Source organism: Hemitrygon akajei, chromosome 6, assembly GCF_048418815.1.
Source record: "Hemitrygon akajei chromosome 6, sHemAka1.3, whole genome shotgun sequence".
Classification (NCBI taxonomy): domain Eukaryota; kingdom Metazoa; phylum Chordata; class Chondrichthyes; order Myliobatiformes; family Dasyatidae; genus Hemitrygon; species Hemitrygon akajei.
In genome coordinates, this window is record NC_133129.1 from 185,068,595 (window position 1) to 185,087,920 (window position 19,326).

At 49.1% G+C, this 19,326-nt stretch overlaps 1 protein-coding gene across 2 annotated transcripts in view; it reads left to right on the top strand.

Annotated features, from left to right (window-relative positions):
* Positions 1–19,326, top strand: part of LOC140729758 (polypeptide N-acetylgalactosaminyltransferase 18-like) — a 98,761-nt gene that overhangs the window by 56,256 nt on the left and 23,179 nt on the right. Inside the window, exons 5-7 of one of the 2 annotated variants that reach the window (XM_073049949.1) lie at positions 2,653–2,850; positions 6,879–6,993; positions 12,379–12,564. In XM_073049949.1, coding sequence (XP_072906050.1) covers positions 2,653–2,850; positions 6,879–6,993; positions 12,379–12,564 — 499 coding nt within the window. The remainder of the gene's footprint in view (positions 1–2,652; positions 2,851–6,878; positions 6,994–12,378; positions 12,565–19,326) is intronic. The other variant, XM_073049950.1, reaches the window with a different exon arrangement.

A 19,326-nucleotide genomic window follows, 5' to 3' on the forward strand; every position in this document is an offset into this window, starting at 1 on the left:
AGGGGAGGGAAATTGGTAGAGTGTCGGGAGGGGAGATCGATAGAGTGTTGGGAGGGGAGGGAAATTGGTAGAGTGTCGGGAGGGGAGTGGAGATCGGTAGAGTGTTGGGAGGGGAGATCGGTAGAGTGGCGGGAAGGGAGGGAGATTGGTAGAGTGTATGGAGGGGAGTGGAGATCGGTAGAGTGTTGGGAGGGGAGATCGGTAGAGTGGCGGGAAGGGAGGGAGATTGGTAGAGTGTATGGAGGGGAGGGGAGATCGGTAGAGTATTGGGAGGGGAGGGGAGATCGGTAGAGTATTGGGAGGGGAGGGGAGATCGGTAGAGTGTCGGAGTGGAGTGGAGATCGGTAGAGTGTCGGGAGGGGGAGATTGGTAGAGTGCTGGGAGGGGAGGGGAGATCGGTAGAGTGTGTTGCAGAGATGGGGACGCTGTTTCCACACCCTTTAAGGAACAACGTCCCAATATGATGGCGTCCCTGCTTTCAACGGTACCCTTTGTTTTTGAGTCAGTAACTGTTCTGTCTGGATTCCCTCCCCCAATTCACAACACCAACAATCCCTTTTCTGTTTTACCAACTCCCCCTTAGGTTTTTTACACGTCTGTCCAGTCCAACCACAGTGTGAACACAGAACTCGAGGGCCAGTGAGACCAATTGGACCAACTTGACCTAAACTGTCGACTCTCCATTTCCCTCCATAGATAGTGATTATAAAGATAATGGTTGGCTTTATTCATTACGTTTACATCGGAATTTCAAAACATACAGTGAAACAGAGGAAATCAAGCCAGCGAGGATGTGCTGGGGGCAGCCTGCACTTGTCTCCACAGTTCTGGAACTAATGCCGCATGCCGCAACACCGTAACCCAGATCGTTTGGAATGGGTGAGGAAACCGGAGTCCCCAGTAGAAACCCAGGTGCTAAAGGGACAAACATAACATTCAAGCTATTCTTTTTAGCAAAGTACATAGATGTCGCCATATATAACCCTGAGATTCATTTTCTTGTGGGCATTCTCAATAAATCTACAGAATAATAACCAGAACAGAATCAATAAAAGACAATCCAACTTGGGCGTTCAACCAAGGTGCAGGAGACAACCAACTGTTAAAATACAAAAAGAAGAAATAATAATAATAAATAAATAAGCAATAACGATTGAGAACATGAGTTGAAGAGTCCTTGAAAGTGAGTCCATAGGCTGTGGGAACATCTCAGTGATAGGGTGAATGAAGCTGAGTGAAGTTCTCCCCTCTGGTTGAAGAGTATGATGGTTGAGGGGTAGTAACTGTTCCTGAACCTTGTGGTGCAGGTCATGATGGCAACAGTGAGAAGAGAGTCCTGAGTGGTGGGGATCCTTAATGGCGGATGCTGCTTTCCTGCGACAATGCTCGGTGTAGATGTGCTCAGTGGTTGGTAGGGCTTTACCTGTGACTGACTGGCTGTATCCACTGGTTTTTGTAGGATTTTCTGTTCGAAGGTTTTGGTGTTTCATAATCGGACTGTCCTGCAGCCGGTCCACCACACATCTATAAAATTCTCCACATCGATTGCGTCTGTGGTGTCAGTTTCTGATGGACAACAACATGATAGCAGAGCTGCTGGCAGAACGCGTTCCAGCACCAGCGATCATCCCACAGACACAAGCAACACATTTCACTCCATGTTTTGATGTACATGTGACAAATAAAGCTCGTCTTTCATCTTCGAGCTTTCCAATCCCGGGAGGATAGGGGATTATTTCCCGCTTGTGGAGATCAGTGGTCGTGGGAGGTGTGTCTGTCCGAGACTGGACTCAGTCAGAATCCGAGTCAGGTTTATCATCACTCACAGATGCCGTGAAGTTTGTTTCTGCGGCAATACACAAAATTACAACACGTAACAACACCAAGTATTAAAAATAAGTAAGTCGTGCAAAAAGAGAGGAGACTAGTGAGGCGGTGTTCTTGGGTTCATTGTCTGTCAGAAATCTGATGGCGAGGGGGGTAGAAGCAGCTGTTCCTGAAACACTGAGCGTGTGTCTTCAGGCTTCTGTGCCTCCTCCCCGATGGGAGCAATGAGATGGGGGCATGTCCTGGGTGATGGGGTCCTCGATGATGGGGGCATGTCCTGGGTGATGGGGTCCTGGGTGATGGGGGCATGTCCTGGGTGATGGGGGCGTGTCCTGGGTGATGGGGGCATGTCCTGGGTGATGGGGGCGTGTCCTGGGTGATGGGGGCATGTCCTGGGTGATGGGGGCGTGTCCTGGGTGATGGGGGCATGTCCTGGGTGATGGGGTCCTGGGTGATGGGGGCATGTCCTGGGTGATGGGGGCACGTCCTGGGTGATGGGGGCATTCCTGGGTGATGGGGTCCTGGGTGATGGGGGCATGTCCTGGGTGATGGGGGCATGTCCTGGGTGATGGGGTCCTCGATGATGGGGGCATGTCCTGGGTGATGGGGTCCTGGGTGATGGGGGCATGTCCTGGGTGATGGGGGCTGCCTTCTTGATGAATTGCTTTTTGAATGGAGGCTGGGGAGGCGAGTGCCCGTGATGGGGCTGGCTGAGTTTACAGCTTTCTGCAGCTTTTTCCGATCCTGTGCCGTGGCCCCTCCGTACCACACGGTGAAGCAGTCATTTGAAACCAGTCAACTGAGAGACCCTCTTTTGTTTTGCAGGGCAGAACCGATCCTGTCCCGGATAAAGGAAGATCGCAGGCGGGTCATATCCCCGTCCTTTGATAACATCAAGTATGACGACTTCGAGCTTCAGGAGTATTCTCTGTCGGCTCAGGGCTTTGACTGGGGACTGTGGTGTCGCTATGTCAGTCCCTCTAAGGAGTGGTGGGCTTTGGAAAACGAAAGTGCCCCCATCAGGTAACTCCCACTAAAATTTGAACAGCTTGCACACTGTTTCACATCTGATAACCTCCCCCACCCCCATAAACATCTGGTCAACTCGCCACCCCCTCCCCCTGTACACATCTGATAACTTCCCCCTCCCCCTATAAACACCTGGTCTTCTCCCCCACCCCTGTACACACCTGGCCAACTCCCCCCTTCCCTGTACACTTCTTGTCATCTCCCCCTCCCCCTGTACACATCTGATAACCTCCCCCTCCCCCTATAAACGCCTGGTCTTCTCCCACTCCTTAGTACACATCTGTTCATTCCCCCTCCCCTGTACACATCTGGTCATCTCCCCTTCCCCCTGTACACATCTGGTCATCTCCCCCTCCCCTGTACACATCTGGTCATCTCCCCCTTCCCCGGTACACATCTGGTCATCTCCCCCTCCCCTGTACACATCTGGTCATCTCCCCCTCCCTGTACACATCTGGTCATCTCCCCCTTCCCCGGTACACATCTGGTCATCTCCCCCTCCCCTGTACACATCTGGTCATCTCCCCCTCCCTGTACACATCTGGTCATCTCCCCCTTCCCCGGTACACATCTGGTCATCTCCCCCTCCCCTGTACACATCTGGTCATCTCCCACTTCCTGTACACATCTGGTCATCTCCCCCTCCCCTGTACACATCTGGTCATCCCCTTCCTGTACACATCTGGTCATCTCCCCCTCCCCTGTACACATCTGGTCATCTCCCCCTTCCTGTACACATCTGGTCATCTACCCTTCCCCCTGTACACATCTGGTCATCTCCCCCTTCCTGTACACATCTGGTCATCTACCCCTTCCCCCTGTACACATCTGGTCATCTCCCCCTTCCCCTGTACACATCTGGTCATCTCCCCCTTCCTGTACACATCTGGTTATCTACCCTTCCCCCTGTACACATCTGGCCATGTCCCCACTCCCCGTACACAGTGCCTCAGTTGCAGATGGTTATATTGTGCCCAGGAACCTATGTAGGGTCAGGGCAGTCTCTACGACAACAGAACCCATGTAGGGTCAGGGTAGTCTGTACAACAGCAGAACCCATGTAGGGTCAGGGCAGTCTCTACAACAGCAGAACCCATGTAGGGTCAGGGCAGTCTCTACAACAGCAGAACCCATGTAGGGTCAGGGCAGTCTCTACGACAACAGAACCCATGTAGGGTCAGGGTAGTCTGTACAACAGCAGAACCCATGTAGGGTCAGGGTAGTCTGTACAACAGCAGAACCCATGTAGGGTCAGGGCAGTCTCTACGACAACAGAACCCATGTAGGGTCAGGGTAGTCTGTACAACAGCAGAACCCATGTAGGGTCAGGGCAGTCTCTACAACAGCAGAACCCATGTAGGGTCAGGGTAGTCTGTACAACAGCAGAACCCATGTAGGGTCAGGGTAGTCTGTACAACAGCAGAACCCATGTAGGGTCAGGGCAGTCTCTACAACAGTAGAACCCATGTAGGGTCAGGGTAGTCTGTACAACAGCAGAACCCATGTAGGGTCAGGGCAGTCTCTACAACAGCAGAACCCATGTAGGGTCAGGGCAGTCTCTACAACAGCAGAACCCATGTAGGGTCAGGGTAGTCTGTACAACAGCAGAACCCATGTAGGGTCAGGGTAGTCTCTACAACAGCAGAACCCATGTAGGGTCAGGGTAGTCTGTACAACAGCAGAACCCATGTAGGGTCAGGGCAGTCTCTACAACAGCAGAACCCATGTAGGGTCAGGGCAGTCTCTACAACAGCAGAACCCATGTAGGGTCAGGGTAGTCTGTACAACAGCAGAACCCATGTAGGGTCAGGGTAGTCTGTACAACAGCAGAACCCATGTAGGGTCAGGGTAGTCTCTACGACAGCAGAACCCATGTAGGGTCAGGGTAGTCTGTACAACAGCAGAACCCATGTAGGGTCAGGGTAGTCTGTACAACAGCAGAACCCATGTAGGGTCAGGGTAGTCTGTACAACAGCAGAACCCATGTAGGGTCAGGGCAGTCTCTACGACAGCGGAACCCATGTAGGGTCAGGGTAGTCTCTACGACAGCAGAACCCATGTAGGGTCAGGGTAGTCTCTACAACAGTAGAACCCATGTAGGGTCAGGGTAGTCTGTACAACAGCAGAACCCATGTAGGGTCAGGGTAGTCTGTACAACAGCAGAACCCATGTAGGGTCAGGGCAGTCTCTACGACAGTAGAACCCATGTAGGGTCAGGGTAGTCTGTACAACAGCAGAACCCATGTAGGGTCAGGGTAGTCTCTACGACAGCAGAACCCATGTAGGGTCAGGGTAGTCTGTACAACAGCAGAACCCATGTAGGGTCAGGGTAGTCTCTACAACAGCAGAGTGCTCCTGTGAGTTGGATCCTGCCGATTTTGTGATCCAAAGTCATGACTGAGGCTCATCTGGAGATTGTCAGCCTTTCGAGTGGCTGAGGCAAGATCATGTTTGGTTGAGGCACATTGTCTTGTCAGTTTCTCTCTCCCTGTCCTTATTTGTTCATTCCTTATCTGCTAAAGCATAGTAGTTTAGTGAGAGTGGCTCCAGAGGCAGTGTTTGTACTGTGTGTGGGAAGTGGGAAGTCTGGGAGACCTCCAGTCTCCCGGATAGACACATCTGCACCAGGTACACAAAGCAGCAGCTCCTGAGAGAATGTGTTAAGGAACTGGAGCTACAGCTCCAAGTCCTTCAACTTGAGGTTAGAGAGGTAGTTACCCCTAGCTTGCAAGAGACAGGCAACTTGGCGACTGTCAGGAGAAGGAAGGGAACTGCACAGCCAGTGCAGGGTACACCTGTGGCAGTTTCCCTCAATAATGAGTATACAACTTTAGATACTGTTGAGGGGGACAACCTACAGGGGAGCCACAGTGACCGGGCCTCTGGCACCGAATCTGGTGCTGTGGCTCAGAAGAGCGGAGAGGTGAAGAGGACGGCAGTGCTGACAGGAGAGTCCCTAGTCAGAGGGACAGAGACGAGGTTCTGTGGGCACGATAGAGAAACCCGGATGGTATGTTGCCTCCCTGGTGCCAGGGTCTGGGATGTCTCAGATTGGGTCCGTGGCATTCTCGAAGGGGAGGGTGTATCTCGGCACCAGTGACAGAGGTAGACAAGGTGAGGAGGTCCTGAAGAGAGATTTTAAGGAGCTACATAGAAAGCTGAGAAACAGGATCTCCAGGATAGTAATCTCTGGATTGCTGCCTGTGCCAGGTACCGGTGGGGGTAAGAATAAGATGATCTGGCAGGTGAATGTGTGGCTGAGAAACTGGTGCAGGGGACAGGGGTTCAGATTTATGAATCATTGGGATCTTCTCTGGGGAAGGTACGATCTGTACAAAAGGGATGGGTTACACCTGAGCCCGAGGGGGATCGATATCCTTGCGGGCAGGTTGGTTACAGTTGTTCGGGAGGGTGTAAACTAATTTGGCAAGGGGATGGGAACTGGAATGATAATGCTGAGGATGAGGCAGATGGTTTACAGACAGAGGCAGTGTGTAGTGATACTGCGAGCAAGGAGAGGCTGATGACAGGGCAAAATAGCCGTCAACAGGATGAGTTGCCTTGTAAAATGCAGACAAAATCAAAAAGGGTGAGTACAGGACTGGAGGTGTTATATTTGAATGTGTGCCGTATATTGAATAAGATAGAGAACTTGCGGCACAGTTACAGAATAGCAGGTATGATGTTGTAGACACACTGAATCATAGCTGAAAGGAGATTATAGCTGGAAGCTTAATGTCCGAGGATACACATTGAAAGAGAGACCCGATGAAGGGGCCTCTGCCCGAAACATCGGCCATTTAATCATTTCGTATACACAGCCTGGCCTGCTGACGCCCTCCAGCATGTTGTGTGTATTGCTGGAGAAATATAGAATCAGTGAAATTACTGTAAAATTCACTCAACAATTACAAATTCATGAGTGATTATTTATAAATACAAGGAAGCACAGGTAAGTGAAGCTATCAGAAAAACATCAAATTCACCGATTAATCAAACACATTTCATTCCTTTGCTTGTAGCAGTCCTTCTCTTATTGGCTGCTTTGTGGTGGACCGGAGTTACTTTGAGGAGATCGGACTGCTGGATGAGGGAATGGAGGTGTACGGCGGAGAAAACGTGGAGCTGAGTATCAGGGTAACGAAAACAAACTCTCCCCAACTCTGAGTATCAGAGTAACGCTCACGCACTCTCCCCAACTCTGAGTATCAGAGTAACGCTCACACACTCTCCCCAACTCTGAGTATCAGAGTAACGCTCACACACTCTCCCCAACTCTGAGTATCAGAGTAACGCTCACACGCTCTCCACAACTCTGAGTATCAGAGTAACGCTCACACTCTCCACAACTCTGAGTATCAGAGTAACACTCACACACACTCCCCAACTCTGAGTATCAGAGTAACGCTCACACGCTCTCCACAACTCTGAGTATCAGAGTAACACTCACACACACTCCCCAACTCTGAGTATCAGAGTAACGCTCACACACTCTCCCCAACTCTGAGTATCAGAGTAACGCTCACACACTCTCCCCAACTCTGAGTATCAGAGTAACGCTCACGCACTCTCCCCAACTCTGAGTATCAGAGTAATGCTCACACACTCTCCACAACTCTGAGTATCAGAGTAACACTCACACACACTCCCCAACTCTGAGTATCAGAGTAACGCTCACACACTCTCCCCAACTCTGAGTATCAGAGTAACGCTCACGCACTCTCCCCAACTCTGAGTATCAGAGTAACGCTCACACACTCTCCCCAACTCTGAGTATCAGAGTAACGCTCACACACTCTCCCCAACTCTGAGTATCAGACTAATGGAAAACTGCGCAGGGATAAGTGGACGGAGATGAAGAAGCGTTATAAACCCGCTGTTCCTTCGGTTATTATGGGGAACGTGAACTCGCTGCCAAATAAATTGGATGAGCTAGCCTCACTAGTAAGGAATGTTAAAGCATACAAGGAATGCAGTTTAATGTGCTTTTCTGAAACACGGCTGACGGCTAACATCCCGGATGTAAATGTAGAATTACCTGGTTTTACTACGGTAAGATTTGACAGAGATGCCAAAAAGTGTGGGAAGAAGAAAGGAGGGGGACTCGCTCTCTACATTAACGTAAGATGGTGTAACTCCGGGCATGTGAGTACAAAGATCTCCGTTTGTGAAAAGGATATTGAGCTGATCGCCGTGAGTATGAGGCCATATTACCTGCCTCGAGAATTCGCAAGCGTCATTGTGGTGAATGTGTATGTCCCGCCGCGTGCCGACGCAACGGTAGCGTGTGACGTCATCAGCTCCGCTGTTGCTAGGCTTCAGACACAGCACCCTGAGGCACTGGTGATAATTACAGGGGACTTCAACCATGTGACTTTGGACAAGACACTACCTGCTTTCTCCCAGTACGTGGATTGCTACACCAGGGGTAATAGGACTATTGACCTACTGTATGCAAACGTAGAGGAGGCATATAGTGCATCCCCGCTGCCTTCACTGGGGAAAGCTGATCACAACCTGGTTTTGTTACAGCCCAGATATAAATCAATTGTGATGAGGCATCCCACTACCACACAGTCTTTTAGGAAGTGGACTCCTGAAGCTGAACAGGCCCTGAGGGACTGCTTCGGTACTACTAACTGGGATGTACTGCAAGTGGGGCTCTGTGGGGGCGTTGAGGAGGTCACTGAATGCACAACGGACTATATTAACTTTTGTGTGGATGCAGTTGTCCCTGTTAGAACTGTTCGCTGCTATCCCAATAATAAGCCCTGGATCACTAGTCACATCAAAGGCCTCCTAAACCAGAAGAAGAGGGCCTTTAAAGATGGTGATCGGTTGGAGCTTAAAAGAGTTCAGAAGGAACTCAGAGTACAGATAAGGGGGGCAAAGGAGCAGTATAGGAGGAAGCTAGAACAAAAGCTGCAGAAAAAAACATGAAGGAGGTGTGGGATGGGATGAAGATCATCACCGGATGCGGTGCAAAGCGGGGAGCGAACATAAGTGGAGATGTGGAGAAAGCGAACCAGCTGAACAACTTCTTCAACAGGTTCGACAGCTCAATCTCATCCTCACCGCAGAAATCCACACCAGGCTTACTTCCCTCACAGGAAAATAGCCACTCACAGGAGACCTTGCCCACGCCCAGGATTACGGCTGCACAGGTGGAAGGTCAACTGAGGAAGATCTGTACCAGCAAGGCGGCTGGACCGGATGGAGTTTCCCCACGATTACTGAGGGCCTGTGCGACTGAGCTGGGAGAACCACTACAGCGCATCTTCAACATGAGCCTGGAGCAGAGAAGAGTACCCAGACAGTGGAAAACATCCTGTATTGTCCCGGTACCGAAGAAACCACAACCAAAGGAGTTGAATGACTTCAGACCTGTTGCCTTGACGTCGCACGTGATGAAGACCATGGAGCGGCTGATAATACAGAATCTGAGGCCACAAACCAGGCACGCCCAGGATCCTCTTCAGTTTGCGTATAAGGAGAAGGTGGGAGTGGAGGATGCTATCACGTATTTGCTGCACAAATCACTCTCTCACCTAGAGGGGGTCAGTTGTGCTGTGAGGATTACATTCCTTGACTTCTCTAGTGCCTTTAACACCATCCAGCCCAAGATCTTAAGGCACAAACTAACGGAGATGGGAGTAGACTCTCACATGGTGGATTGGATAGTGGACTACTTGACAGATAGACCTCAGTATGTGCGGTTGGGAGACTGTAGGTCTGACACGGTGGTCAGCAGCACAGGGGCGCCGCAGGGAACCGTACTCTCTCCGGTCCTGTTCACCCTGTACACATCAGACTTCCAATATAACTCGGAGTCCTGCCATGTGCAGAAGTTCGCTGATGACACGGCCATAGTGGGGTGTGTCAGGAATGGACAGGAGGAGGAGTATAGGAAACTGATACAGGACTTTGTGATATGGTGCAACTCAAACTACCTGCGTCTCAATATCACCAAGACCAAGGAGATGGTGGTGGACTTTAGGAGATCTAGGCCTCATATGGAGCCAGTGATCATTAATGGAGAATGTGTGGAGCAGGTTAAGACCTACAAGTATCTGGGAGTACAGTTAGACGAGAAGCTAGACTGGACTGCCAACACAGATGCCTTGTGCAGGAAGGCACAGAGTCGACTGTACTTCCTAAGTAGGTTGGCGTCATTCAATGTCTGTAGTGAGATGCTGAAGATGTTCTATAGGTCAGTTGTGGAGAGCGCCCTCTTCTTTGTGGTGGCGTGTTGGGGAGGAAGCATTAAGAAGAGGGACGCCTCACGTCTTAATAAGCTGGTAAGGAAGGCGGGCTCTGTCGTGGGCAAAGTACTGGAGAGTTTAACATCGGTTGCTGAGTGAAGGGCGCTGAGTAGGCTACGGTCAATTATGGATAACTCTGAACATCCTCTACATAGCACCATCCAGAGACAGAGAAGCAGTTTCAGCGACAGGTTACTATCGATGCAATGCTCCTCAGACAGGATGAAGAGGTCAATACTCCCCAATGCCATTAGGCTTTACAATTCTACCGCCAGGACTTAAGAACTTTTTAAAAGCTATTATTAATGCTTTTTGAGATAGTGATTTAGATGCATATCATATTTTTTACTGAATTAAGTATTGTATGTAATTAGTTTTGCTACAACAAGTGTATGGGACATTGGAAAAAAGTTGAATTTCCCCATGGGGATGAATAAAGTATCTATCTATCTATCTATCTATCTATCTATCTATCTATCTATCTATCTATCATCTATCTAATGATCACACACTCTCCCCAACTCTGAGTATCAGAGTAACGCTCACACACTCTCCCCAACTCTGAGTATCAGAGTAATGATCACACACTCTCCCCAACTCTGAGTATCAGAGTAACGCTCACACACTCTCCCCAACTCTGAGTATCAGAGTAACGCTCACACACTCTCCACAACTCTGAGTATCAGAGTAATGATCACACACTCTCCCCAACTCTGAGTATCAGAGTAACGCTCACACACTCTCCCCAACTCTGAGTATCAGAGTAATGATCACACACTCCTCTGGAGTGGAGAATTTACTGAATCACAGGCCTCCCATCGAGTCGAGCGTCTTCAATCGTATCTTTGTTGTCAGTAATTGAAACGCTCGAGGTGACCTGCAGCAAGAAACGCTGTGGAAGGAGAGTTTTGTACAAGTGATTTGAAACCCTCTAATGGTGCTGTCTCGAGGCAGGCAGCTTTGTAGACAGTTCACTATTTCTACCCAGTAATCTATGGCATAGCCACCTGTGATGCACCATCAATAACTCTCGGAGACGGGGGGCGAATGATAGGTTTTTATTAACAGCAAACGAGACCACTATATCCTGGAGACTGAGGGAGGAGTAGTGCCTCCAATCGCCTTTATACAGGGGTCTGTGGGAGGAGGCACAGGAGCAGTCAGCAGAGGGGCGTGTCCAGACAGGTATACATAGTTCACCACACCCTGTCAGTGGGATAATCTTTCACAAGAGAAACCAAGTACTGACGCAGTCCCTGACTGCTGAAAGAGCAGATTTCAACCAGATCTGCTGTGGGTGGTTGTAGAGGGATACTTTAGGGATAGTTAATAGATTCGGTGCATGGATGATAGAAAATTGGAGGCTTATGTAGGAGAGAAGGGTTAGATTGATTGTTGAGTGGTTTAATATTGCGGGCTGAAGGACCTGTGCTGTGCTGTACGGTTCTATATCCTGTGTTCCTGATGAGAGAGTTGGTGGGTATGAGTTGCAGGGACATAAACAGCCCTTCCAGGTGAGACAGAGGTTCACGTACCTCCCTGGCAATCAATTCCGCATGATAGCGTTGTGGTAAGCATAACGCGTTACAGGACTGGCGAGCTGGGTTTAATTCCTGCCAGCATTGGTAGGGAACCTGTATGTTCATCCCCTGACTGCATGGGTTTCCTCCAGGTGCTCCAGTTTCCTCCCACAGTCCAAAGATTAGGGTTAGTGCATTGTGGGCATCTCTCTCACACACTCTCTCTCCGTCACTGGCTCTCACTCATTCACTCTCTCTCTTACTCCTCTCAACCCCCTCTTTCTCCCCTCATCCTCTCTTTCTCTCTCTCAGTCACTCACTCTGTCTCTCTCTTCTCCACTCACTCCTTCTGCCCTAATCTGCTCTCCCCATTTTTATCCATTTTCCTGGTCCTCCCATCACATTCCCTTCCCCTCTCTTGCCTTATGTGCCTCCTTTTCAAAATCTTCCTGCATCTTCCTCGTGTCTCTCAATTTCACCATCACCCTTTCCCTACCTCACTCCCTCCACTTGTCAGCTTTCACTCCTTCCTACCCTTCCTTTCTCACCCCTCCACCTCTCCTGTCTATCCTAGGCCACCCTCCACTCCCACTCTCATGCCCGATGAAGGGTCCGACTCAGAACGTCGATACTTTCTCCCCGACCCTCAGACGCTGCTCGACACGCTGCGTTCCTCCAGCTGTTTGTGTTTGTTTCCCAGGTCCGCAGCGGACTGGAGTTACAGTTGTGTCTTCCCACAGGTTTGGCAGTGCGGAGGCAGTGTTGAGGTCCTCCCGTGCTCCAGGCTCGCCCACATCGAGAGGCTGCACAAGCCCTACACCAAGGATCTTGCCACGCACGTCCGCCGGAATGCTCTTCGTGTGGCGGAGGTGTGGATGGATGAATTCAAGGATCATGTCTACATGGCTTGGAACATTCCCAGTGAGGTGAGCGGAGGAAGGTCGCGGAGGTGGGAGCTGCTGGGGTAGATGATGAGGCATAGAAACAGAATTAGGCCATTCAGCCCACATTTCCAAAAGTGGGATAGTCTAGGACCAGAGGCACAGCCTCAGAATGAAAGGAAGTCTCTTTAAAAAAAAGTTCAATGTAAATTTATTATCGAAGTACATATATGTCACCATGTACAATCCTGAGACTCATTTCCTTGCAGGCATTCACAACAAATACAAAGAAACACAACAGAGTCAATGAAAAACGCACCCAACAACATGGACAGATACTAATGTGCAAAATACAACAATTTAAAGCAGAGGCTGGTTAGTCATGCAGATTAGTGCTTTTTTGAAACTGCAACTTGACTTTCTGACATTTTTTCTTCCCTGTGCAGCCATTTATTTTTGTCTTTCCCATATCCTCTGTGTGTGACCAACTTTGTAACATTTTCTGCAAGTTTCACCTTTAATCTGCATTTGTTTGATGAATGTGAGCTTTCACTCCACTCTTTAAGAAGGGGAGAAGGCATAAGAAAGGAAATGATAGGCCAGTTAGCCTAACCTCAGTGCTTGCGAAAGTGTTGGAGTCCATTATTAATGATGAGGTTTCAAGGTACTTGGAGACTAATGATAAAAAAAGCCAAAGTCAGCATGGTTTCTGTCAAGGGAAATCTTGCCTGACAAATCTGTAAGAGTTCTTTGAGGAAGTAACAAGCAGGGTGGACAAAGGAGAGGCAGTGGATGTCATTTACTTGGATTTTCAGAAGGCATTTGATAAGGTGCCACACATGAGGCTGCTTAACAAGATAAAATCCTATGGCGTTACAGGAAATATATTGGCATGGATAGAGGAAAGGCTGACAGGCAGGAGGCAGCGAGTGGGAATAAAAGGGGCCTTTTCTGGTTGGCTGCCAGTGACTAGTGGTGTTCCTCAGGGGTCTGTATTGTCGATGCTACTTTTCACATTTGTCAATTATTTAGTTAATGGAATTGATGGCTTTGTGGCAAGGTTTGTGGATGATATGAAGATAGGTGGAGGGGTAGGTAGTGCTGAGGAAGCAATGAGATTGCAGCAGGACTTAGACAAATTGGAAGAATGGGCAAAAAAGTGGCTGATGGAATACAGTTTTGGGAAATGTATGATAATGCATTTTGGTGAAAGGAGCAATTGTGCAGAATATTACTGAAATGGGGAAAAGGTTTAAACATCAGAGATGCAGAGGGACTTCGGAGTCCTTGTGCAGGACTCCCAGAAGGTTAATTTGCAGGTTGAGTCAGTGGTGAAGATGACAAATGCAATGTTGGCTTTTATTTCAAAGGGAATAGAATATTAAAGCAAGGAGATAATGCTGAGGCTTTGTAAGACTCTAGACAGGCTGCACTTGGAGTATTGTCAACAGTTTTGGGCCCCATATCTCAGGATGTTTTGTTGTTGAAGAATGTCCAGAGGAGATTCACGAGGATGATTCTGGGAATGAAGGGGTTAACATTTAAGGAACATTTGGCAGCTGGAATTTAGAAGAATGTTGGGTGGGGGGGGGGGGGTGGTTACCTCATTGAAATCTACCGAATGTTGAAAGGATTCAATAAGGTGGATGTGTATAGGATGTTTCCTATGGTGGGGGTATCCAGAACTCGAGGGCACAACCTCAAAATTGAGGGGCGACCTTTTAGAATGGAGGTAAAGAGGAATTTTTTAGCCAGAGAGTCATGAGTCTGTGGAATGCTCTGCCACAGACCACAGTGGAAGCCAAGTTCATGGGAAAACTTTGTGGTGGAAGTTGATGATAATTTTCTGATTGGTCAGGGCCTCAAAGGATACAGGGAGAAGGCAGGAGTATGGGGTGAAGTGGGATCTGGGATCAGCCATGATGGAATGGTGGAGCAGACTCGATGGGCTGAATGGCCTAATTCTGCTCCTATGCCTTATGGTCTCATGGTCTATTTTCGTTCATGCTCACTTTCTAACTGCAAGTCAATTGAGCCTCTGTCTGTATTTTCCATTAAAACAGCAATTTCCAGGGCTCACACACAAAATGCTGGTGAAACCCAGGCAGCATCTATGGAAAAGAGTACAGTTGACGTTCCAGGCCGAGGCCCTTCAGCGACGGCTTGAAACGTTAACCTATCTCCCTTTCCCATAGACGCTGCCTGGCCCGCTGAGTTCCTCCAGCGTTTTGTGTGTGTTGCTTGGGTTTCCAGCATCTGCAGATTATCTCATGTTTGTAAGTTGCACGGCTTGTTTGAATGTGAGCTGTGCTTCAGTTAGGAGTCATTTTTGAATACTTTCTTTGAATTCTTTTGAATACCAAACGATCTCTCAGTGCGTCATGAAACCCTTTCCCCCCGAACTAACAACGTTCAGACAATCGCTTCAATTCAGTTACAAATGCTGAAGTGGACTTTCCTTTTTTATTCCTCTTATGAAACCTAAAGCATTCTGGAATCAACAACAGCTTTGGTTCTAAATGCTCCTGCATCACTTTTACGATGGCAGCAAAGCACATTTCGAATGGTTTGGCTGGAGCAGTCAAACTTCAGAGCAAACTGTCTGCCTGTAAACCCAATGCACTCAGCAAAACTGACACTCGCTTCTCATTGGTTGTTAATTAGCTTCAAGATACTGTTCCAAAAGCTCAGTGTATATGAGCCGTTGTGGAATCAAACTCGTCAATTTTCCCAACATAGCCACCCATTTCTTGTTGATTATTATCACCCGGTGCTCACTCTTTATGAACTGTGGCGACCCACTTTCTGCGCAGGCAAACTGGCTCACAAATAGCCAGCGCGTGGGGGGAGACTTTGGTCATGCACCTCTGACGTCATTTCCACCCGGAGAGGGCGGGCACTAGGGGATTAAATGCCAGCGACGTGAAGTTTGAATAAACTAGTCTCGAAACGACTTACCGACTGCGTGTCGTCTCTAGCTCTGTATGCAGTACATCGCTACATTGGTGACCCCGACGGTCCAAACGGGATTTGGACCAAAGATGACCGACTCTTCATCTGTTCACGCAGTTTCGCTAAAACTGCCGACTTTCTGGACGCTGCGACCACGCGTGTGGTTTAGCCAAGCAGAAGCCCAGTTCCAGATTCGGCAGATATCCTCTGATTCCACGCGTTACTACCACGTGGTGAGCGTCCTTGACCAGGAGACGGCCGCCCAGGTTGCGAATTTCATACAGTCGCCCCCGGAAGAAGGCAAATATGAAGCATTCAAAGCGCTGCTCATTGGGACCTTTGGCCTCTCACGGCGTGAGCGAGGTGCCCGCCTGCTTCACCTGGATGGTTTGGGAGACAGACTGCCGTCAGCATTGATGAACGAGATGCTGGCCTTGGCTGATGGACACAAGCCCTGCCTCATGTTCGAGCAGGCGTTCCTGGAGCAGCTGCCCAAGGACATACATCTGCTGCTGGCCGACGCAGATTTCAGCGACCCCCGGAAGGTGGCGGCCCGGGCAGACGTGCTGTGGAAAACCAAGAGGGAGAGCGTGGCGTCCATTGATCAGATTACCAGGCCACGCGCCCAACAGCGGACCAGACCAGGCCCGGCAGGGGGGCGCACACAACACAGAGGCAGGAGTGAGCAGGCCAGTGAACAGTGGTGTTTCTACAACCAGCGGTGGGGCACAAAAGCCCGCCGTTGTCGCCAGCCCTGCAAGGGCCAGGGCCAGCTGCCGCTAATGACTATGGCGGCTGGCCACCAGGACAGCCTCTTGTACGTCTGGGACAAACAGTCAGGACGCCGCTTCTTGGTCGACACCGGAGCGGAAATCAGTGTCTTGCCCCCGACGGGGTACGACACCCGCAACAGGAAGCCAGGAACAACGTTCCTCCGGACCACGGTCACCCACGATACATATATACAACCCAACGAAACAACGTTCCTCCGGACCACGGTCACCCACGATACATATATACAACCCAACGAAACAACGTTCCTCCGGACCACGGTCACCCACAATACATATATGCAACCCAACGAAACAACGTTCCTCCGGACCACGGTCACCCACAATACATATATACAACCCAACGAAACAACGTTCCTCCGGACCACGGTCACCCACGATACATATATACAACCCAACGAAACAACGTTCCTCTGGACCACGGTCACCCACGATACATATATACAACCCAACGAAACAACGTTCCTCTGGACCACGGTCACCCACGATACATATATACAACCCAACGAAACAACGTTCCTCTGGATCACAGTGCACCCATAAAGCACATATCGCACATAGCACATAAAAGAAAATATTACCACAGATAATTTAATAAATATAGTTCAAAATACATGTAGTGTGCAGCCCATGTAGACAGTAAACAGCTGGCTGTCCTAGTGACGAGACCTCGGTGGTGGCAGGGTATTAATTAGTCTCACCGCTCGAGGGAAGAAGCTGTTACCCAGTCTGGCAGTCCGAGTCCTGATGCTCCCGTATCTCCTTCCTGTTGGTAGTGGGTCAGAGAGATTGTGGGACGGGTGGTCGGAATCCTCAACAATGCTTCGGGCCCTTCGTCTCCAACGCTCTCAGTAAAGAGGGAGAGAGGGAGACCCCGGTGATCCTCCGGGTAGTTTTTATTTTTCCCTTTGTCACGTACCACCTTGACTTGGAAACGTACCACCACTGGTTTGAAAGCACGAAACTCCCTCCCCAACAGCACTGTGGGGCACCTTTACCAGGAGGACTCCAGTGGTTCCTGAAGGCAGCTCACAGCCACCTTCCTGAGGGGGCAGTTAGGGATGGCATAGTAGATCTTAGTTCACTAGTCTTCCCCAATCCCTGTGGGGTGGCATGGTGGTGCACGTTTAATGCTTCCTCCCAGCCCACGCACCACGTGACATCACATCACCCAGAAACGTGGAAAGCAGACATTGCAGGAGAACCTTTGGATTCTGACTGTTCATCACAGTCAGAATCAGGTTTATTAGTATTGATACAGAAACAAGATTCAAGATTGTTTAATGTTGTTTCCAGTACACAGGTGTAAAGGAGAATTAAATAATTGTTACTCGGATCTGATGCAGCATATAAAAAGCACGATAAGATAAAGAACACAATAGTAAAAAACTCAGTAAATATAAATATATAAGATAGCTTATATTGTCTGTCCATAAAGTAACACTAGGCACAGGAGTGTCTCTACATAAGGTGACTGACAGGAAATGATAAAGTAGTGGTGTTTGGGGGTGTGGAGGGTGGGTTAATGAGTGGAGGTGTTGATCAGCCTTACTGCTTGGCGAAAGGAACTGTTTTTGAGTCTGGTGGTCCTGGTGTGGATGCTATGTAGCCTCCTCCCTGATGGGAGTGGGGCAAATAGTCCAGGAGCAGGGAGGGTGGGGTCCTTCGTGACGACACTGGCCCTTTTCCAGCACGTTTATATATACATGGGTTTGATAGTGGGTTAGCAGGTGCTGGTGATGCGTTGGGCAGTTTTGACTACCCTTTGCAGAAAATCAAACACCACAGCACAGCACGGGACCTTCCACCCACGATGTTGTGCCATCCTTTTAACCAACTCTAAGATCAATCCAACCCTTAATCTCACATAACCCTCCATTCTTCAGTCATTATTGTGCCTATCTAAGAGATTCTTAAATATCCCAAATGTGTCTGCCTCTACCACCACCCCTGGCAGGGCGTTCCACACACCCACCACTCTGTGTATAAAAAAACCTTACCTCTAACATCCCCTCCATACTTCCTTCCAATCACCTCAAAATTCTGCCCCCGTGCATTAGCCATTTCCACCCTGGCTGTTCTCGATGTCTGTTATCATCCTGTACACCTCTTTCGGGTCACCTCTGATCCTTCTTCACTCTAAAGAGAAAAGCCCTCGCTCGTTCATAAGACACATGATCTGAAATTTGTGATTTTGCGGCAGCAGTACGATGCAAAGGCATAAAATTATAGTAAATTACAAAATAACTGTGTATTTCACAAAAGGAATAATGAGAAATGCAAGAGATTCTGCAGACACTGGAAATCCAGAGCAACACACAAAATGCCGGAGGAACTCAGCAGGTCAGGCAGCATCTATGGAAATGAATAAACAGTCGACGTTTTTGACTGAAACCCTTCACCAGGACTGGAGTACTGAGGTTGTGTTTATGGGTTCATTGTCCATTCAGAACATAAGGAATAGGAGCAGGAGTAGGCCATCCGGCCCATCGAGCCTGCCCCGCCGTTCAATAAGATCATGGCTGATCTGTCCGTAAACTCAGCTCCATCTACCTGCCTTTTCCCCACAACCCTTAATTCCCCTGTGTAAAAACCTATCTAACAGTATCTTAAACATATTTAATGAAGAAGCCTCAACTGCTTCCCTGGGCAGAGAATTCCACAGATACACCATTCTCTGGGAAAAAGTTTCTCCTCATCTCCGTCCTAAATCTTCTCCCCTAAATCTTGGAGCAATGAAATATGATGGCAGAGGGGAAGAAGCTGTTCCTGAAGTGCTAAGTGTGACTTTAAGCTTCTCTACCTCCTCCCTGATGATTGTAATGAGAAGAGAGCATATTTCACCAGTAATGGTGATGACATCTGTGAACATGTACACTCAGTGGCCATTTTATTGGATATCTCCTATACCTTATGAAGTGGCCAGTGGGTGCATGTGTGTGGTCCCCTGCCTCTGTAGCCCATCCGTGTCAAGACCCAACGTGTTGTGCATCAAGAGATGCTTTTCCGCACGCCTCTGCTGACTCATGGTTATTTGGATTACTGTCACCTTCCTGTCAGCTTG